General features: G+C 41.1%; 1 protein-coding gene across 4 annotated transcripts in view; it reads left to right on the top strand.

Moving 5' to 3' along the window:
- TRPC4 (transient receptor potential cation channel subfamily C member 4) overlaps positions 1 to 18,666 on the top strand; it is a 66,959-nt gene extending 48,293 nt beyond the window's left edge. For 2 of the 4 annotated variants that reach the window (XM_035097403.2, XM_060268705.1), the window contains exons 4-11: positions 3,795 to 4,131; positions 6,774 to 6,913; positions 9,414 to 9,727; positions 10,549 to 10,744; positions 11,867 to 12,061; positions 13,782 to 13,823; positions 14,915 to 15,004; positions 16,393 to 18,666. In XM_035097403.2, the coding sequence (XP_034953294.2) occupies positions 3,795 to 4,131; positions 6,774 to 6,913; positions 9,414 to 9,727; positions 10,549 to 10,744; positions 11,867 to 12,061; positions 13,782 to 13,823; positions 14,915 to 15,004; positions 16,393 to 17,082 (2,004 nt within the window). In that variant the 3' untranslated portion in view covers positions 17,083 to 18,666. Of the gene's footprint in view, positions 1 to 3,794; positions 4,132 to 4,678; positions 5,299 to 6,773; positions 6,914 to 9,413; positions 9,728 to 10,548; positions 10,745 to 11,866; positions 12,062 to 13,781; positions 13,824 to 14,914; positions 15,005 to 16,392 lie in introns of those variants that run through there. The other 2 variants (XM_060268706.1, XM_035097405.2) reach the window with 2 other exon arrangements.
- Positions 18,667 to 22,922: the final 4,256 nt, after the last annotated feature.

Here is a 22,922-nt window from a genome sequence, read left to right as displayed (position 1 = left end):
AAGCACCATCACAACGTCTGCTACTGTCCTGCAACACTTGGGAGTCTCAGTTTCTCTCATTCCTATCAGCATGAAAAGACAAGAAAATAAGCCCCTCAAGCATAAGGTTTCAGATTTGCACAAAAATCTAGTTTATTTACTTATTTTATTTCTGACATTTATATAGGTAAAGCGACCCCTGACCATTAGGTCCAGTCGTGACCAACTCTGGGGTTGCGGCGCTCATCTCGCATTATTGTTACAGCTTCCAGGCCATGTGGCCAGCATGACAAAGCCGCTTCTGGCGAAGCAGAGCAGCACACGGAAACGCCATTTACCTTCCCGCTATAGCGGTACCTATTTATCTACTTGCAATTTGACGTGCTTTCGAACTGCTAGGTTGGCAGGAGCTGGGACCGAGCAACGGGAGCTCACCCCGTCGCGGGATTTGAACTGCCGACCTTCTGATCGGCAAGCCCTAGGGTCTGTGGTTTAACCCACAAGATGCCAAATAACAATTGCATGGATGATAATTCCATGCTGATAAAACTCTTAGGGGTAAGGTAATAGCATTCTGGGACCTACTCCGTGCTTTCTATAGATTTTATATTCTAGCACATTGAAGCATGTGTTATAAATTGGTAGGATTTAAATAACTACCAACTGACATGTTTAATTAGGAGAGATAATTGAGTTTCTAAAAATACATTAGTATCCAGTAGATTAAATTGAATTCGACCATCCATCATGTTTTAATAGTCTGAAAAGTGCCTTAAGTTTTACACTAATGGTTTCCTTCTGCTGGCCATGCTTTGACTGTGTGCAACGACTAGAGCTGCCATTTATTTAGTTATTACAGTTATTTGGCACTTCTTCCCTAGAGTGTCTCAAAGTGACTTGAAAAGTAAGAATAAAAATAACATGCGACTGCGACTGATCCAACCCACCACACTAAAACGATTAGCACAAAAAAAGGTGCCACAGACATACCAAATTATCTTTTAGGGCCAAAGGCCCGGGAGAATAAAAATGGTTTTGCCTGGCAGCTAAAACGTAATGATGTTGCCAGCTGTGCCTCCTTGGGGAGAGCATTCCACAATGTGGAGCCCCTGCTGAAAAGGCCTGTTATCACGTCATCGCTCTCCCCACCTCCCTTCAGAGGGGCGCCAAGAGAAGGGCCTCAGATGATGAATGCAGGGTTCATGTGGAGAAAGGCAGGTGGGTGGAAGAGTGGAGATGCAATGAAAGCAGAAAAAAATACGCTTTCTCCACTGCTTCCAATGCTACCAAATCAACATGAAAATGAGCACTTACTAGCGTTTGGTTCCATTTGTCTGGAGTTTTCTTCCACTTGCATTCAAGCCTTCTCTGCGCTTGCTTCATTGCCCTAAACCATGGGATCCGGCTCAATCGCCTTCTAAATCCAGCCCACGGACGGTCCGGGAATCGGCGTGTTTTAACATGAGTAGAATGTGTCCTTTTATTTAAATGCATCTCTGGGTTATTTGTGGGGCATAGGAATTCGTTCATTTTTATTTTTATTTTCAAAATATAGTCCCGCCTCCCACAAGGTCTGAGGGACAGTAGACTGGCCCCCTGCTGGAAAATTTTGCTGACCCCTGCCCTAAACTCTGGGCTGACCAGGCAATGCTGGGAGATATTCTCTGCCTGAAATCATGGAGTGTTGCTGCCCGCGTAGACAATGAAGTACTGAGCTAAACGGACCAATGGTTTGACTCACTATAAGGCAGTTGCCCATGTTCCTATGATTCCTATGTTCCTATGATTATCTTCTGAAGAGAAACTAGAGATTTTTGGATTAATTTTTTACAAATTCCGGTATGAGCTGGCCTGATTCGCGCCTTCCAAACTAATATGCAAATCAAATTTTCTGACTATTGCAACGTAATTCTTGACTTGGAAGGCATCAAAATGCTTATTTTTTTGAAATTAAAAATAAAGAAAAGACATTTAAAAATATGTATTTAAATTCAAATTTTCATCAGGAAATCAGCCCTGAGTGCTCACTGGAAGGACAGATCGTGAAGCTGAGGCTCCAATACTTTGGCCACCTCATGAGAAGAGAAGACTCCCTGGAAAAGACCCTGATGTTGGGAAAGATTGAGGGCACTAGGAGAAGGGGACGTCAGAGGACAAGATGGTTGGACAGTGTTCTCGAAGCTACGAACATGAGTTTGACCAAACTGCGGGAGGCAGTGGAAGACAGGAGTGCCTGGCGTGCCATGGTCCATGGGGTCACGAAGAGTCGGACACGACTAAACGACTAAACAACAACAACAACAAAAGTGGCACAGACTGAGAACAGATTGTCCTGTATATCCTCAAGAGAAGCACTTTAATATGGTCACAATATTAGAGTTTCCTCATGCTTTCTCAGCATCAGCACTCCTGAACATCAAAACGGATAGCCCATCTAGTCCAATGTTCTGTTTTCAGCTGTGGCTAGTCATAACCTTCATGATCCCTTTTCTGTTCACATGATACCCTAATTATGGATATGCCTGTTCTATGTCTATGAAGTGGGGGCAGGGATTAGGCAGGACAAAAGACACTAACTATGGTTTCTTTGCTGCTTCTTTATCAGTGGCTGCTATTGTATGTTGCAGAGGAAATTGCAGGTATTTGTGCAGTAAGTGCATATTCCATTTAGAGTTGCTGCTGCTGTGTCTTTACTGGCAGCTAAAAATGATAAAGATGAAACTTTTGCTGGTTTGACGTTGTCAGAGGTTGTTACGGCTACTCTTGAGTAACGACTTTCCACATACTTGTCTTTAAAAGAGTCTTTATTGGTGCACGTTATTTACAATGTGGTGAGCTGTCGGTTTCACCTCCGCTTACTCCGTCTCAGAATCCGGCACTGCCCCTTTTCACGACTTGGACCAACATAGCAGTCTCGGGACAGCGAATCTCCTCCCCTTTCTCCTCCTCCTTAATTCCAGTGCCGGGGGAAAGGGTCTGTGCTCTGTCTTTTCCCTCTCCCCCCTTTCCGTCTCTCTCTTTTCCCGCCTGTGTAGCAGGGGCTCTCCCATGCTGCCAGAGACCTGGCACTCTCTCTCTGCTTCCTGACTAGCCCCTTCATACCCCGCGCTTTCATGGCTGCTTGGGGACGAACTGCTCCTGATGAGAGGGGGAGGTTCTCTGTAATCTCTCCCCCTTACAGACGTAAAGGGGAAATTCCACCTGCCTAATTTCTATGCATTGGATGCAGTGTCAGGGTTGATAAAACAGTGGCAAACCCAATACCGTTACAGAAAATTTGTTCTTAAAAGGTCCATGTATGCTTTTCTGAGCTAAACCCAAATCTGGACGAATTAAGCCACTTTGGGTTCAGTTCCAGGGCCCTAAAGATGGAAGCACACAGCAGGTTCAGAACATTTGGTGTTCTAAGTTCCAAGATGAATTACATAGCAACTGGGACTTTTGTGTTCTTTCAGTTTTTATTTGGTTTTGAAAGCTGATCTAATGACAGCTGAGTAGTGTTGCTAAGTCCAGTCCTTGAGAGAGTTCCAGTAAAAGTTGCACCGAAGAGAACCTTTCCTCCAGGTGGGTTTTTCCATGGCTGTACCACTAAGATAAGAAGAAGAAAATGCATTAATATGACTGGATGCAATGGATGACAAGATGCTTGTACCTTTAATATTTGGTCATAAAGGGAGCCCATTTCAGATTGTCATACAGAGAATTTCTGGCAGGCAGGCAGAACCTGCTGAAATTCCTTCATCACCATGGTACAATGTACAGGTAATGATGTAGTAGGTGGGAGAGATTTGACTGTTCTTTTTCTTTTTCTTTAGTTTGTTGCCCAGCCAAACTGCCAACAACTGCTTGCCTCTCGCTGGTATGATGAGTTCCCTGGCTGGAGGAGGCGCCACTGGGCCGTGAAGATGTTGACTTGTGTCATCATTGGATTTCTTTTCCCCGTCTTCTCTATCTGCTACCTGATAGCTCCCAAGAGCCCACTGGGTCTGTTCATCAGGAAGCCATTCATCAAATTTATCTGCCATACTGCATCCTACTTGACTTTCTTGTTCCTTCTGCTGCTTGCCTCTCAGCACATTGACAGGTCAGATCTGAACATGCAGGGACCTCCACCAACCATCGTCGAATGGATGATATTACCGTGGGTCCTGGGTAAATGTATTAGTAAAGAACATTCAGTTGACTTGCATAACTCTTCCATAATTGTCTAGCATTGCCTAGCATATACAGCAGGGCATAATAATTTATTCTATGATTCTATTATAAACTAGTTCAGTAATCCATCTGCAACCCATCTAGGTCAATAGCAGAAAATTCCGTTTAAGATTAAGGAATTTTTAAGGAAAGGAATTTCAACTTTAATTTCAGAATTAAAATTACTTTAAAATTAATTGGTTGAATGGTGGGCAGTCAAATCCAGATGGTTTTCTCCACTAGGACAAACAGACTAAACTAGCATTTTTGCTCTAGATTTTAAAAATGGGAAATGATGTGCCTAAAAAAAAAAACAACATATGGGGAGAGGGGGAATCAAAAACAAAGCTCCACCATTCCAGTAGGGAAAACACAAAATAGATCATTATGCTTCATTACCAGCAGTAAATTGCATAACAAAGGTCTGGGCTTCTTCCACCATTTTAATGGAAGTTCTTCAGTCTTAATAGAAAATAGAAGGCAGGGGGATGGGGTTAAAGATGAAAGCAGGAACATGAAAGTGTCTGAAATATGGGAGGTGATGGTGAGTTCTTCGCTGGGTGGAAGATTATAAGGATGTTTAGTAGTTTCAAGGTAGGAGGAAGATGCAAGGGGAGTCATAGACATGGGGGCAAAGGTGGAAAACAGGTGCAGAGCGGGGCTGTAGGGCAGTTGGAGAAGTGGTTGCAGAAATGGAGTTGGTAAGGTGAAAAGTGAGCTTAGCAGTCACCTGGGGTAGGAAGCAAAAGCTCTAGTGGGTTTATGTGAAGAAACCTGTGACTGGAGTGAGCAGGAATGCAGCCCGTAATACATTAATCATTCCTGACATTATGCTCCTGAGATTCTTGTCAGATATTGAACAGTTTGACTTTATTCTAAAAGCAGTTTCAAAATGTTTGTTTCCAGTAAAGATGCTACCATTCTTCTTTGTAAATACCACTAAACGTCTTGGGACATTTCCCTAAAACATTTGTTTGTGTCACTGACCTTAGTATTGAGACAATATAGTTTAATGTTTATTGGTTTTGCTAGATTACCGGAGATGAAGGGGAGAAAGAGGATTACCAGCAGAGCAAAATACAGACTGTCAAACTCTGTGTTTTCATGCAAGTGCACATTAATAAGGTCCTGGCAAGTTTCTCTTTATAAATAAACAACAACTAAATTCAGCCCCAGTTGGTTGCAGTTTTCAACAAAGTAGTTACATGGAAGGAAGTGCTGATCTCTTTACTCCTGGCCTTTTTCTGATCAAAATCTCTTCCAAGCTTCTTACCATCCCATACATTCTTTTTCACCCACTGATTTCAATCAACATAAGAGATTTAAGCATGTGCTTAGCTTCCAAGTCCTTTTGCTGAATAACTTTGGCATTATTATTTTGGCCCTGGCTGCAATGATTCCAGTTACTGCTATTCATGACAATCAAAAAGACCATTAGCAATGTTTTGGGAATGTGTGGATGTGGAGAAAAAGCTGGAATTTAATGGTTCCTCCTTGAGAACTCCTAAACCAAATCCCATGTTGTGTGCACCCTGTCATCTTGACATATGGTATCTCTTTGGGGGAATTATATATGGCAGCAGTATGTTGTAACTGGATGCTGAGTTCACATCCTACACTCTTGTGATGGCACAGGAAGTTGCCTATTCTTTAAAAAAATGCAACAGGACAAAAGTTCTTTGCAGTAGGTCTGTGGGTGTTGTACAATTCTAAGGGTATAGGATTTGATCCAAGTATTTTACTCTCCTGTGTCACCCACATCTCACCTATGTCTGCCCCATTTTGGCCCCTCAGCTGAAGGATATTCAGTACTGCATTACACCCTAAAAGGCTCTTTACATTCTCTCCCTAGAACTATTATTTTCCAAGGTATATCAGCCACACTGAAATTTCTTAGCTGCTTGAAATATATCCTGATTTGTTCAAGCAAAGCTACCTCTATGCATAACATCTGATAAGTGTTTCCTATTAGCAGTTTCCCAGAATGAGTGTCTTAAATCAGTTATGAGTGCTATGGAAAACAAAAAGGTGGTGTTCGTTGCTGTGAATAGTAGTAATCAAACAATTATTTCCCAACAATAAATTTCACTTGAGGTGACTGAGTTTTTCATCACATGCAGTTCCTCCGAAGTGCCATTCAAACAGCAGGTGACCAGCACTCTTAGGGGGGGGGGAGGTGCTAAATTTCAGGAAGTGTTGTTTAAAGGTCAAAAATCAAAGTTTGAAAAGCAGTTATAAATTTGAACCTGAATTCACTGCCTGCCAAGTTCAGAGTAATTCTTCTCCCCATTGCCTTTAGGCTGCAATCAGTGGAACCAAAGTACATGGTGAGCAGAATAGTAACCATTGTTGCTGCAGCTCCTGTTCTTTTCAGAGGGACTGCACTGGAAAATCTCCCGTTGATTATGCCATATATATAGGAAACGTGAATCACAAATTAAAAATAATAATATATGTGACTAATAGATTGTAATGGTTATTATGGTTGTATTTGAGCATGCTTAAAATGTCTTGTGCTTTCATTTCATTTTAAGCAAATAAAGACAACAGCTTAAGCAATTCGTACAACTAACTTTTATCACTGCTTTTTATATTTGCAGGGTTTATCTGGGGTGAAATTAAACAAATGTGGGATGGTGGCCTGCAGGATTATATTCATGACTGGTGGAACCTGATGGATTTTGTAATGAACTCATTGTACCTGGCAACAATATCTTTAAAAATTGTTGCATTTTCAAAGGTAATCAAGACATCTTTTCATAGTGTTAATATGCTATATACTTGACATTTACTGTACTTTGAATGTGATTTTATTGTTATTTTCCCTTTTTCAAGATCTGTTCTCTTTATATTGCCTTTCATTGTTGATTAATAATTGCCAGTTCAGTAATCAGTAACTTGGGGATAAGAGATAATCCTAAACAAAAGTTTTGGCTCATTGTGGAAAATGCCCATTCTGAATTAGAATTTTTGGAGTGAAGAAATAGGACAAAAACAAAATGGAAATTCATTGTTAAGAAATTCAAATGTCACAATTTCCTGAATAATTTCTGTTGATTAGTGAAATGAAATCAGATCAGGGAGTATCTCCCAAACAACATACCTGAACTCTCCAGGGGAAAGCAATCCCAACAAGAACAGGAAATCTATTCATTTCCCAAACTCAAGGGCCTGCAAGGCACATCTTGACTGGATTCAATTTCAGTTTAAACTTTATAGGTACAGTGGTACCTCTACTTACAAATAACTCTACTTACGAATTTTTCTACTTACAAATGGAGGTCCGTCCGCCATCTTGGATGCGGTTTAGATAGGATTTTTTCTACTTACGAATTTTTAGATAGGGTTGCTTTGACTTACAAATTTTTTCTCCCAATGCATTCCTATAGGATTCGACTTAGAAATGTGTGTTCGGAACGCATTAAATTCGTAAGTAGAGGTACCACTGTATCTGAGACCAGAAAAATCCAGCCTGCTTGTGGAGATGAATTATTGTATGTACCAGTTCAGTTCCATTCCTGATGTCTCACTTGCTGGACCATCACCTTGTCGCAGTGAGTGGGCTTGCACATTCCCATGACGCTTTGAACAAAGCTGTCGGGAGTCTCGTACTCCCAGCAGGGTGACCCAAGGCAGTACAGTAAAGGGAGACAAAGAATGATCCAAGAATCCTAAACAGCAGAACAGGCAGAAGATAACAAGTGGTATGTTACAATGGCTGTGAAGGTGGATGGAGGCTGCAGCAGATAAGAATCTACTGGTCGTTGTGATACTCATGCCATCGGAATAAGGCCTTACTGTGAATATTGCAACATAAAACAAATTCACGCACAGGCTTCTTCCAAAAGCCCATCCTGGACCCAAAAAAGTCCCATGGCAATCAGCAAATGGTAACGGGGGCAGGACCGTGAAATCTGGAAGCCCCTCGTCATGAACCGGCACATGGGCAGTGAATACACATTCAGTCGACTCAAGGAATGAGGCAGTTGAGTAGCTCAGCAGCTGTATCCATCACTGAGCAGTCCTATTTAGGATCCATTCTGCTCACCCCAAAAAGGGGAGGGGCTAGAAAAGGTGCCCTAAAGATAGTCTGCCACCCTTCCCCCCTGTCTGGATTACTGCGCCCAGTGGGGTCACCACCCAGCAGTTGTAAAAGACAATTGAACTTTGGAACATGGACTATACGGACTTCATTGGATAGCACAGATAATGAGTGTGCCGAACACAGGACTGCCATCATTGCAAGAGATTTGTGATGTTTTAACATCGATATTGCAGCACAGTCTAGGTGACGTTTTAGAAATTTATTTAGAGACTGCTCTCTCTTTCTCAATGACTGTAGAGTGTGACATGTCAAAAGATCTACCTAGTTCTGGCCAGTTAGCTTTTGTAAAGAAGGTGTATATTCTGGAAGGTGTATATTCAGAAACAAAACACGGAATAACTACCGTATCTGTGGGGAATTTCCAAGCGAGTGGTCTGGTCACAGTTACAGTGGAAGGACTGTTCATCTGTTCAGAATATAGGGTACCTCACAAAATACTGTTTTTATATGTGTTGGAAGCCATCCACAGTGGCTGGGGAAACCCAGTCAGATGGGCAGGGTACAAATATATTCTTATTCTTATTATTAAAGTGGTATCTTGGTTCTCAAACTTAACCCGTTCTGGAAGTCCATTCCAAAACCAAGGCGCGCTTTCCCATAGAAAGTAATGCAAAATGGATTAATCTGTTCCAGACTTTTAAAACAACCCCTAAAATAGCAATTTAGCATGAATTTTGCTATATAACGAGACCATTGATCCATAAAATGAAAGCAATAAACAATGTACTGCAGTCACACAATCAATCCATCAGTAGCTGAACTGGGTTCCACACAGTCACGAAAACAACAAAAAAGCTGCAGAAACAAAAATGCAAAATGAATCAAAAGCTGACAGACCTGGAACAAGTTCGGCTTCCGAAAAAAGTTCGCAAACTGGAACACTTACTTCCGGGTTTGCAGTGTTTGTGTTCCAAGTTGTTTGAGTATCAAGGCGTTTGAGAAGCAAGGTACCACTGTATTCTCAAAAGGATTGTGAAAAAGCAAATGAAAGGAGTCCTATCTAACAATTACTCATTGAGGGGTCTGTCTTGGAAGAGTATGGTCTTGCTGAAATGAAAAGCGATTGCAGAACATAATGGGTTTTGTATTGTTGGGGAAAGACCTTGCTAATTTTGCATAACTCTATTGTTTACAGTACAGTGGGCTGCTCCCAAGACAGAGCTGGGATATGTGGCACCCAACACTGGTGGCTGAGGCACTGTTTGCTATTGCAAACATATTTAGTTCTCTGCGCCTGATCTCCTTATTCACTGCAAATTCTCATCTGGGACCATTGCAGATCTCTCTTGGAAGAATGTTACTGGACATTTTAAAGTTTCTTTTCATCTACTGTCTTGTGCTGCTAGCTTTTGCAAATGGCCTTAACCAGCTATATTTCTATTATGAAACAAATGATGCCAATCGCTGTAAAGGGATTCGGTGTGAAAATCAAAATAATGCATTTTCAACGTAAGTTAGCATTTCCTACTTAAACGATTCATAGTATTTTTGTATTGCACAGTGCTCTGTATTGATTTGTTGCTAGAGAGTTGTCTAGGCAAACTGATTTCATTTTAAGGAAGGAATTTAAATGCACAACATACAAGGCAACTAACTGATACGTAAAGGTTTGGTCATAACAATGATTTGACAACAATAATAATGTGAGCTGGACTACATCAAAACTGTCTGGAGGCTAATTCTCTGCTGCAGAGACCAGTATAACCAATGGTAAGGGATGATGGGGGTTGTAGTTGGAAACACCTGGAGAGCACAGAGTTGGGGAAGGAAGTTTTAAAATGTTATGATAGCTTGTACAGATTATGAATTAGGCTTTGTTTGGACACAATGAGATTGCAGAGGAAACAGAACACATTTTCTGTTCCTATAATTGCATTACTGAAAAGTGCATTTATTTCAGTAATGCAACTTAAAAGGTGAAACCAATATATGAGATAGATGCATGATGTGCAAAGGAAGATATGTCAAGCAGTACTGTAATTGTAATTATTTGTCGTTAGGCGGGTCAATTATAAATGGAATGTAATTAATGAAATGTAATAGCGACGTTTATTTTTGTATTATTGTAACTATTGGTTTTATTACTGTGGAATTTCCAAAAGAAAGCATTTGTAAAAATTAAAAGAAAAATAATAAAAAATAATAAGTTGCATTACTGAAATAAATGCACTTTTCGATGATATTCTAATTTTCCGAGTTTCACCTGTAGTATTTAAAACATATAAGATGCTTCTGTTTTCTTTAAGACTTTTCCTTTCTTTTTTTTGCAGTTTGTTTGAAACCCTCCAGTCACTGTTTTGGTCCGTGTTTGGGCTCATCAACCTTTATGTGACCAATGTAGACGCACGGCATGAATTCACTGAGTTTGTTGGGGCCACCATGTTTGGGACCTACAATGTCATCTCTCTGGTCGTCCTTCTCAACATGTTGATAGCTATGATGAACAATTCCTATCAGCTCATTGCTGTCAGTTCCTTGGTTTGATTCTTGTTCCCTTTGAAAGCCGTATCTGTCCGTTGACCCAAATTCCAGCTGTTTGAGAACAAATAAGCCCTGTGTGCTTATGTATGCTTACAAAATTAGGTTCCCTTGAATGTGCTCTAGCCTCCAAAGAAGCAGAAATCGGCTACCTGAGCATTCCAGCAGGAGTAAATTTTCACCAGGTGCAAAATTAAATAAGCCTGGCTTTGCATACCATTTGGTATTCATCACCCAGCATCTCATAATTTAATCAGTATTCAACATTGGTGGACATATAAAGAACCTATTTTTCTAAGCACGAAAGCTGAGATTCCCAGTTTTGCCAAATTGTGCCAAAGTGTTACTGACTTGCTGCTCCTGGCCGGCCATCTTATTAGACCTAAATTCTCTTATATACACTTGATTCTCTTCTAGATACTTCTCAGTTCCATCAACTTACATTCATACTTTTATTTTTCCTTGTACTGAGAATACCAAATCTGTCTGGTTCTCTCTATCTTCTTCCCGTTATTCTCATTTCTGTTTTCCTTCATTTGTTCTTTCCTTTTCTCTGCATTCTTCCCCATACCATTCAGTTTGTTTTACTTATCGTACATTGAACACACCTACTTTTGTCCTACTTCTTTCTTTACTTTTAACTGCTGTTTATTATTTCCCATCCTCCTTTTCATCAGAAAAGGCTCCTCAAGTAGCTTTACAGATCAGGTTTTCAAAAAGATATTCTCTGCCTTCAAGATCTATATCCATTTCCCCCTTTCCTAGAACCAAAGTAAAAGTTATGTGGAAAATCCATGATTTGATCTCACATAATTGTGCTTCCCCTAAAAAAAACCTGTGGGGGATTCTAATTTAGTATAGAGCTACAACTTGAGGAGGTTCCTTTCCCATTGTAACATAGCTGTGATCCAAATTGGGTCCAATTTCTAGAATAAAAATAACTCAAACTTTTGCTTTAAAAGCAAAGGAGACAACATAAACACCATTATCTGTAACATACCTGATGGACTAAAAAGGTTTTCAGCACCTGTGCAGAAACAGGTAGAGGGAGAATTCCAGATCTTTCCAATATGAAATAAAAAAATATGTTTCCATATTTCCTCTATTCAGGATCATGCAGACATTGAATGGAAATTTGCTCGAACAAAACTTTGGATGAGTTACTTCGAAGAAGGAGGGACTCTACCTACTCCATTTAATGTCATACCAAGTCCAAAATCTCTCTGGTACCTGGTCAGATGGCTGTGGAGGCAAGTGTTCAGGAAAAAAATCAGAAAGAAACCTGAAAGTTTTGGAACAATTGGGGTAAGCAAAAATTGCCATTTTCCTCACCACCTGCCTTTCTTTATGTTTAGGTGTTACCATAGATATTAGACACCAGCATGTTGGGCAAAAGGCAGCCTGGGCACTACTCTTTTCCATCTATCTCATACTACTGTTGGGAGACAAGCACAAAATGAAAATATCCACCCCTTCCCTTTTCTGGTTAAGGGAAACCAGAACTGATTGGTGTTGCCTATCACCACCAAAATAATGAGTCAGGTGTTAACGAATTTGGAAAGACATAACTTTAACATCTTAAAATAACGTTTCCCCAAACAATCCCCAATGATGGTTTTAATGACCAAAAAGCAGTGGATGAGAACTCCCAATTTACTATCAGGTAGCACCATGTTAAATTGCCAGATTGCTGAATTAGTAATGTTTGTGCATGTGTATCATATTAATACACACATCAGGGAGTCAGGATTGGACATTCAATAGTCAGCCTGAGTTAATTGCCATATAAAGTGTGGAATTGCAGCACGGCTGTAATCCTGTGTCTCCCAAGTCACTACTTTACCACTTTCTTTTCCTCATTACAAAGGATTTTTTTTCCTAAATATATATGTTAGATGTAATGTAAGATGAGCAGTTAATATGCATAAAAACTGGCCATTGTGCTCATTCACTAAACCTCCTGAAGAATCTGCCCATGCAGAAGGAATTGTGCACCTTTCCAGGTCAATAAATGCAAACCCCCCACCTCAACAGGTCTTTGGGAAAATTGACTAAATCTCTCCAACTGCATTTTGTGTACTCTCTGGCCATTCTGCACAATCCCTAACAATGAATGAATGAATGAATGAATGAATGAATGAATGAATGAATGAATATATGCAGACCTACTCCCTCTTTCCAATGTTTGGCTGATCAGAGGGAAGACATGTTGTAAGCCATGCAAGATTAGGCAGTGGGCCAGAAGCAGAGGACAGGGGGACATAGATTTCACACTTCTGAACAAGAGATAGATTAAAAAAAAACAAGAGCATGTTTCTTGGAGGCTGTGCATACTGACTGGACAATGTACAAAATGCAGTTGGTACATGCGTATTCCCCTGTTGGTTTATGTATATTGACCAGGAAATGAACACAATTCCTTCTTCATGGGCAGATTATATGCACATTCTCCATAAGGTCTTATATCACCCCTAACATACACACACACTACATTTTCAGTCAAAGTTTCTCTTTATTGACTGCCTCATGTCTGCTCTGCCACATCAGCTCTGCTCTGCCTACACTGTCCAATTTCCATGAGCCAGGGCTAGATCCAAGACAAGTGGTCTGATGGTGGCCTCTGTTTTCAAAATCCTAATGCCTTTCCTGGGCACTGAAGTTGATCCATATTCACTTCTACTCATCATTTTGCAGCTGTCTTAAGCAATCAATCTTCTTCTTCTTCTCTTCTTCTTTGGCGATCACTCATAGCCAAGTATTACTTTCCCCGAAGTAAAAGGGTTAATTTGGGAGCTCTTGTGAATGGGTCTTTCCTGTAAAATTGACATGCACTTCACATTAAGATGTAACACTATTCATATTCTTTCTTGGATATTATCTTTTTGACAAAAGGTTTGCATCAAATTAAGCCCAATTTTGAGGCAGACCTTTGGTGGATAATTTTGGCCATGGTGGACATTTCTGCTATTCAAACATAATTGCTTTTCAAATATCATTCCAGCTAATTTATGTTCTTTATTTTCAGAGGCGTGCAGCTGATAATTTGAGAAGGCATAATCAGTATCAGGTAACCAATCTCAGCTTTTACTTTTTTTTACTGGAAGGAATTGAGCATTTTGCTCGGGACGTCACTCAGGATAGGATACCGATTTAGTTTCCAACATAGATATTGCCGTTCCATTGTTGGAGACAATTATTCGAGCTTATCTTCTGCCCAAAGCTGTCCAAGAATAAATGCTTCCAGTTGCAGGTGCAAACATTAGTGCCTGGGGAGTTTGCAAATGAATAAACAGTGGTACCTTGGTACTCAAATGGCTTGGCTCCCAAATGCCACAGACCGAATGGTAAGTGGGTAAGTGTTTGTGAACGTTTTTCGGAAGCAGAACATCTGACATGTCTTCCGATTGGGTGCAGGAAGCTCTTGCAGCCAATCGAAAGCTGCACCTTGGTTTTCGAACCGTTTCAGGAATCGAACGGACTCCCAGAACGGATTAAGTTTGAGAACCAAGGTGCCACTGTATATGCAGGTGCACATCTCATTGAAAGCCAGGAAGGCATCCCCACTCGCTTGAATATCTGGTTGTACAACCAGATGATCATCTCATTGAAAGTAATGGACAGCATCCACCTTTGGGCTAATTCAAGCTACTTTCAAATGCATTTACTCCAATTGCTTTCTCCCAACTGTTAACACGAGTAAAGTGTGAAGACTAACTGTGTGTCTATGTAACATTGCCTCCCTTATGCATCTCAGCTACTGGCACTTGTCAGATCACAAGTAAATGGGAGTGAGCGGTGCCATTCACTGTGAGAATTAATGAAATTTTTGCCTATGTCTCAACTTGTGCCATAGCAAGTCAGGAGCCAAAGCTAAGGGCTGTTGTGGCCCTTCAACTCAGTTCAAAACATGGCACCTGCACAAATTTAATTTTTCTGTAAACAAGGGTCAAAATGAAGATAGGTTCCCCTGGATCCTCACAACTCCTTTGTGGCAGAATCTGTTTCCCAGAAAAGTGACCAGCTGGCAATTACTCTACATTACTTTTACTTTTTTTGTAATGGCATAATTTAAAGCAAAAGGAAGAAATTTCTGGTTCATCAAATGTCAGGCCGCACAGTTAGAAGTGCTGTAAAAATTGGACTGTTCTTATCTTTCAGGAGGTCATGAGAAATCTGGTTAAGAGATACGTGGCTGCAATGATAAGAGATGCTAAAACGGAAGAGGGGTTGACCGAAGAGAATTTTAAGGTGACTACTCTTACGTTGGACATCTTAATAAAAGTGAATCAAAACATTAAAATGTCTCATGTGGTGGTGGGGGAATAATCTAAGTCAACATTTGCCATTGAAGGTTGAGCTCATTTACACATGAAAGCATACATGAAATACATTGTAATGCAACAATTTTCAGTTTTCACCTACAGTGTCTAATATAAAATATGAAACATTAAAAATAGAAATGCAGACAGTCTGTAGGGTTTCCTGGATGCAGAAATGAACCTAGAAGCATAGCCAGCCCATGAAATCTGGATGCCTTGAGAGGAAAACATGACAGGAATCCACCTGCAATCACATAATGAACTTTATTTATTTATTTATTTATTATAATATATTTATTAAGATTTTTTCAAACAAATAAAAAACATTTAAAAATTACAAAACGGAAAAGGATACACAACACAAAAAATACAACAATACAAAAAATATAAAAACAAAAATTCAGACTTATAACCCTAGTTGCTAATCTATTGACTTCCTCATTCCTCCTCCTCCTGCGATTCTTTACATATCTTCAGTAGTAAAGTCTAAATCTTATATACTTTCTAATAATTACTTTAATATTACCTTGTTTCTATATCTTTTACATCTTAACCTTTTTATATCCTAACCATATCTTCTTCTTAATTAATTTGTCATCAACTTCTAACAATACTCGTTTTACACCATTGTATTATCTACAACCTCTGTTTTATCTCCCTCACTTCCACTAAGTCTAATCTATTATATGCTTATTCTTTAAGTAAATTTTAAATTTCTTCCAGTCTTCTTCCACTTCTGCTTTACTTCGATCTCGGAGTCTCCCGGTCAGTTCAGACAGTTCCATATATTCTATCAACTTCTTCTGCCATTCATCCGCTGTTGGTATTTCTTCATTCTTCCAATTCTTTGCAAGTAGAATTCTTGCTGCGCATAATGATCATTATTTCCTGTCATGTATTCCTCGCTCCGATTTTTTTCACAAATCCTTCCCTGCTATCGGAGCTAAACTTTACGTCTCTTGCACCTTTCCATAGGCAGACAGTGTTCACCTTGCATAAAACAATTGACTAAGTGGGGGGGGGGAGAGCTTGGAATACTATAAAGTGCCTCAACTGAACTTTTACAAATTTTCCCCTTTCCCCCTCCAAAATCACACTGCATTCCCAAACCCAAGTTTTGATTCTCAACAGCTGAAAACCTGCAAATAGCAAGATACTTATTAAAATAGCGATTTAATGATATTCCAGCATTTATCTTGTGAAATGTCCTGAGATCTTTGGATGAAGGGTGGTTATTTATTTATTTATTTATTTATTTATTTATTTGCGATTCCTTTCATGTTAAGCATAACATTCCCCCCCCCTTTAATGTTTCAGGAGTTAAAGCAAGATATTTCCAGTTTCCGCTTTGAAGTCCTGGGCTTGTTAAAAGGAAACAAACTCTCTAGTTTACAGTCCTCGAAAGTCAGCAGAGAAGAGCCCTCTTTGCCAGAATCTGATGAAGGAAATGAAAATGGAGGAGACGAGAAAATTAAGAAGAGAAACCTGAGCCTTTTTGACATAACTTCAATGATTCACCCCAAAGCGGTGGCAAAGTCCTCTGAAGCACACAGCCACAGCAATGGGTCAGCCATGATGACAAGAGTTTCCTCCAAGGAAAAGCAGAGGAGAGTGAATTGCGTGAGTGATGTCAAGAAGTTTGGGTTCTTTCACAGACAATCCAAAAGTGCTGAGCAAAGGACGAGTATTTACTCGATTTCTGAAGAAGTTTCCCGCCAACAAGCTTCAGAAGAATGTGAGAAAGCTCCCGAAATGGGAGTGAAAGCGTTGGTTGTGAACTGTGAACTCAACATTCGGGATCTCCATGAAGTAGGCACTCATAATCAGGCCAGAAATGAGGCACTGGACTCAAAGGTGGATGAGAAAGTTGCTGCTTCTGAAATGAAGAAGGCTAATTTGCCCACACCAAAGGATTCTCCGGACAATGAGCAGGACTTCAGTAGTAGTGACTCTGTTGTGAAACAAGAAACAATTGCTCAGGACAATTACCTGACAACAAGATTGTGATGAGCGGAGGCAGAAGCTTATAGAAACACACTTGGCGGTGGTGATGCTTAAATCAGAAAATAAAGAATCAAAGCATTCGGAGGCAAGGATTTGTAACATAGCTCAGTGAAGAAGAGGAAATGGAGGAGCCTTCTGTTTTGTAGCCTGCTTTAGCTTTCACGGCTTCTTTTACATTTTTTTATTAAATGGGAGCATCTTGTATTCTTGTACTGTTGCAATAACCCACAGATACTTTTTAGCTATCTTTTTCAATTTGAAATAAATGCCATTTCTCTCCTGTGATAGTTAATTGCCTATGGTAAATATTTTTCTATGCAAATAAATGTAGCTTAACAAAGGTGCGAGCCTTTATGAACCTTTTTTTAGGATTCCTAAAAACGGAAGAGAGAGAATCGTCAGTGCTTTCTGTCAAAGGGTGTTAGCCAACATTACTCTATGATTAATGTTGGATATCTACTCTGACCCATTGAAAGCAGTGGACAATTTAAATTGATTTTGGTGGGTCTGCTCTGAATATGATTTAGCTGGCTATACCCAAAATTATTTAACTAGTTAGGAATCTTATTTATAAATAAAATTTAAAACAGTGAAATGATTTATTGAAATTTATTGAAATGGTTAGTGCCTATAATTTACTAGTAATCATTTCGCTATTTATGTAAAATAGCGTAAATTTGTTATTTATGTATACCCTATTCGCAATCACCATTTCCATACCTAAAAAATGTTGCAATTGAATTTTTAAATTTGAAAACTTCAGATATAACCCTGCAGCAAAATAAAATATTGAGACTTTTTAGTGGAAGATGCATTATCAAAGCAACCTTGCACATGCATTTTGCTGTAAAATGGGTTAATCCTTCCTTAGCCTCCTCATGCCACACACATATCCCGCAATGGTCTGGGGGAGGGGGAGAGCATATTTTATAAAATGTCTGAATGATAACCTGCAAGCATTTCTGACTCTCCACACACACTCAAGCTTGGATTAATCCAGGCATAGGCAAACTCCAGTCCTCCAGATGTTTGGGACTACAATTCCCATCATCCCTAGCTAACAGGGCCAGTGGTCAGGGATGATGGGAATTGTAGTCCCAAACATCTGGAGGGCCGGAGTTTGCCTATGCCTGTATTAATCTGTGAGTCGTACTCTTTCGAGAAGTCTCTTTTCACTTCTGCATTCATAATCCCAGTGTATTCCACTAGCAACACAAGAGTGCTTCAGAATAATCTAATTGATGTGCTATCAAATTATGACAATCATTCAAAATCTTCTAAAGACAAATCTGAACAGAATCAGTCTCCTTTCCGAGATGTTGGTGGCCTCCTTTCTGACTCTTTGCACAATAAATACGATGGCTGGTATTCAACTAAGTTTTACTTAGAGTAGACATACTGGAATTAATGAACATGATTGTGTTAGGCCCATTAATTTCAGTAGGTATACTTTGACCAAAACTTAATTGAATACCACCCCATTGGCTTTTAAATGTACAATATTATTAATCTGAGAGTATTTTCATAAACAAAGTGTTTTACTGTGAGCCAAAATAATTTTTGAAATTAAACAGTCTGTTTCTTTCTCATCAACGACTGGTGTTTTATGTTATAAAAAGACTAATGTACACAACATTCATATCTGAACATCTGTTCTAGTAAATTGACCACTCCATTTAGCATTTCACTGTTCACTATATTGCATCAGTGAGGAGGACAGGCTGATGCACCATGTTCTAAAGTGATAATCATGGTGTTACTTGGCATGGTTGCGGTAAGGCAGAGAGCATAGACAGCTGAAAGCAGAAGTTCCCTTGTAGAGTTGTAGAGTTTCCTTCCAAGTCTAAAATTCTACCATTCTATGAGTTTCTCATTGGTTAGATATTGTAAAGGTAAAGGGACCCTTGACCATTAGGTCCAGTCGTGATCGACTGGGGTTGCAGCGCTCATCTCACTTTATTGCCCAAGGGAGCCGGCGTACAGCTTCCGGGTCATGTGGCCAGCATGACAAAGCTGCTTCTGGCGAACCAGAGCAGCGCACGGAAACGCGCCGTTTACCTTCCGGCCAGAGCGGTACCTATTTATCTACTTGCACTTTGATGTGCTTTCGAACTGCTAGGTTGGCAGGAACAGGAGCTCACCCCGTCAAGGGGATTTGAACCGCCGACCTTCTGATCGGCAAGCCCTAGGTTTAACCCACAGCGCAACCCGCATCCCTGGTTAACACTTAATGCATCATACTTAATGCATCATACATCATGAGAGCCCACCCTATGACATCACTGGGGGCCGTCTCCTATGGTGGCCATCTCCTATGACATCACTGGGGGGGCGTCTCTAGGGGCTGCCCCTAGGATTCAGGTTTAGGCTCCTGATCTGGCAACCCTTCCTGAAATCTGTTCATGTAGTTCTGAGGCAGCACCTTCTATGCTGAAAGTTATGATTAAGCTGCCTCCAGGCCCACACCACATTAAGCACGGTGCTGTGTGCTGTTGTTGCAGACTCCCTCTCTTAGAGGAAGGAAGGTCTTCCTCATTGGCAGCGTCGCAAATGACTATGCTTTCTGTGCCTGGGATTGCCATAGCAACACACAATGATCTGATTTACTCATGTTGGTGGTTGGGAACAGGGCATTAAGCCTCAGCTCAAAAATACTGAGGAGACACTTCTCTTCCACCACACATCCGGAAATACAATCCCATATAATCTAAATTGTTTTTAGACTGGGAGCACTGAAGTTTATCTCTACATAGTTCTGATCTCTCTGGAACAAGAATAGATTCCCAATCTTTGTCACTTGCCAGCCTCTGATATGCCCAAATAGAATATTGTGTCTCTTCAGTAGCGAACATCCTTGGGCGGTGTGTGTGTGTGTGTTATGTGGAACAAAGCGTAGTAGTAGTAGTAGTAGTAGTAGTAGTTTATTATTTATACCCCACCCATCTGGCTGAGTTTCCCCAGCCACTGTGGCTTGCTGGCTCCCAACGGAATATTAAAAACACAATAAAACATCAAACATTAAAAACTTACCTAAACAGGGCTGCTTTCAGATGTCTTCTAAAAGTCAGGTAGTTGTTTTTTTCCTTGACATCTAATGGGAGGGTGCCACTACCAAGAAGGCCCTCTGGCTGGTTCCTTGTAACCTCACCTCTCGCAGTGAGGGAACCGCCAGAAGGCCCTCGGCGCTGGACCTCAGTGTCCTGGCTGAACGATGGGGGTAGAGATGCTCCTTCAGGTATACTGGGCCAGGGCTTTAGAAATCAGCACCAACACTTTGAATTGTGCTCAGAAATGTACTGGGAGCCAATGTAGTTCTTTCAGGACCAGTGTTATATGGTCTCGGCAGCCAATCCCAGTCACCAGTCTAGCTGCCGCATTACTACACTCATAGAAATGCTATTATCAGAGGGCCGTCGTGGCTACTCTAGAGTAACTCCGCTAGAGTCCAGTTTGTCTTTAAAGACTTTTATTGTGCATAGTAAGGGACCCAGGTGGCGCTGTGGGTTAAACCACAGATTCTAGGGCTTGCCGATCAGAAGGTCAGCGGTTTGAATCCCTGCAACGGGGTGAGCTCCTGTTGCTCGGTCCCAGCTCCTGCCCACCTAGCAGTTCGAAAGCACATCAAAGTGCAAGTAGATAAATAGGGACCGCTCCGGCGGGAAGGTAAACGGCATTTCCGTGCGCTGCTCTGGTTCGCCAGAAGCAGCTTTGTCATGCTGGCCACATGACCCGGAAGCTGTCTGCGGACAAACGCTGGCTCCCTCGGCCTATAGAGCGAGATGAGCGTCGCAACCCCAGAGTCGGACACGATTGGACCTGATGGTCAGGGGCCCCTTTACCTTTTACCTATTGTGCATAGTATCTACAGTGCAGAGATAGCTTAAAACATGACCTCTCAGTCCGAACCAGAATCTGGCAATAGCGTACGTCTGTTCCTACGCCAGCAAAGTAGTTGGGGCACCCCAAAACGCCTCCCCCTTGACCTGTGTCATGGTGCTCTCCTTAACTCTTGCGCTGGAAGGAGCGATACCCTCTCAGCCTCCTCCTGCTCAAGGCAGTAGAATGGCTCTCCAGCATCCTGGAGCCCTTGCCTACATCTCTCCTCCCCTGAGCTTTCCCATCGTTCCGCACGCTGGCTGCTCTCTCCCTCCGAGTCTCTCCCTTCGCCCCTGGCTGCTTCAGACCCACTGCTGCTCCCTGTGCTTGGCAAGTCACCCTTACATCCATACTTTAATCTCAGCACACATTTAAAGTCAATGAGTGAGGTTTTGATTGGGAGCTCATTATGGGCATCATCTAAAGTCTACTTTTCTTCTCCCAACACCTGTATACCTGCCAAGCGCCCTGTTTTAAGTGGAACAGCCCCATTTTGCCTGCCCTTAGTCTGGCAGCAGGTGGGTGGGTGGCAGTGGGCATGCGGCAGCAGCAGCCGGGGGGGGGGGTTGTTCGGTTAGAAAAAGTTGAAGTGTATGCAAGTCTAGTGCTCCCTCCTGGGATCATGTACTGCATCTTCAAAGGTTCCGTGAGAATCCACGCTAATGAAATATGTTTTTACAATGCATTTCTAAAAGACTAATTTTACATTCCCATGGTAGTGATACAATTTTTTTATATCCGAAAACCACATGAAGTAACAATTACAGTTCCTGTAATGGAAAAAGTGCTTTTCAGCTGTATCAGTTGCGACTGTGCTTTGTGTTGAAAGGACATTGTAGTTGTGTGTCCCCCGCACTCTCGCTCTTAATATTTTTCACAGTGTGAACAAAAATGGAATAATATGCATGTAGCTCTAAGGCGATGAATGAATGAAATTTCACTGGAGGTGGAAGAGAAAGAGCCATGTTCTTTTGCATCCTCCCACTACACTGACTCACCTGGTTACCTGTGGTGCTGCAGATCTTGACCAACACACCTTGCAATGTGGCTCAGCAGGCTTGTCCTTTGGGAAGCTTCCAGTGTACAGAATGGCTCATACTTGGAACAAAAAAAACAACAACCCACAAATCATCAGCACCTATTATTTAAATCCAGAGCTCATTTCTGTTGGTGTTTCTTCCATATTTTGAAAAGACTACAACACAGCACTGAACTGTACCAAGAGTTTCTCTCCTTTCTCTCTCCTCCCCACTCCTGCACCCTCTGCAAGTGTCAGGCTTCGGGGAAGCGGATCCCTCCCTCCCATGGTGGCAGTAAATGAGCAGATCAAATGAAAGGAGTGTTCTTACCCATTAGTTTCTTTAATAATCACAGGGAGAGACAAAGGAATGCATAGCTCTCTAGAAACGGTGTTGCTCCCAGTTAAGGTTCACCCCCTCCATCCCCATTAATTACGTCACACCTATGTCGGGTAATCTGAGCTTGTTGCCGTTGCGCTCTCTCTTCTATCACTCTCAAAGTCTGTCTAGTCTTAGGAGAAGGGTTGGGGGTCAGGAATGCTGTCCAAGTACACTGAATCTGCCAGCTGTCTCTTGGTGTTTCCTATTCTAGCTATTCCTCACCCAGTATTTCCCAGCTTTCCCCCTCTGGACTATGCCCCTCTGCAAACCACTCTTCTAAATCAATACAGTGGTACCTTGGTTCCCAAACTTAATCCATTCCGGAAGTCCGTTCCAAAACCAAAGCGTTCCAAAACCAAGGCACGCTTTCCCATAGAAAGTAATGCAAAACAGATTAATCCGTTCCAGACTTTTAAAAACAACCCCTAAAACAGCAATTTAACATGAATTTAACTATCTAACGAGACCGTTGAGCCATAAAATGAAAGCAATAATCAATGTACTGTACTATAAAATAAGACAGTATTGTAGATTATAAAAATTAAAATTGAATTTTTTTTCTTACCT

This window comes from Zootoca vivipara, chromosome 16 (genome assembly GCF_963506605.1).
Source record: "Zootoca vivipara chromosome 16, rZooViv1.1, whole genome shotgun sequence".
NCBI classification, from domain to species: domain Eukaryota; kingdom Metazoa; phylum Chordata; class Lepidosauria; order Squamata; family Lacertidae; genus Zootoca; species Zootoca vivipara.
This window is presented reverse-complemented; position numbering and strand designations above follow the sequence as displayed.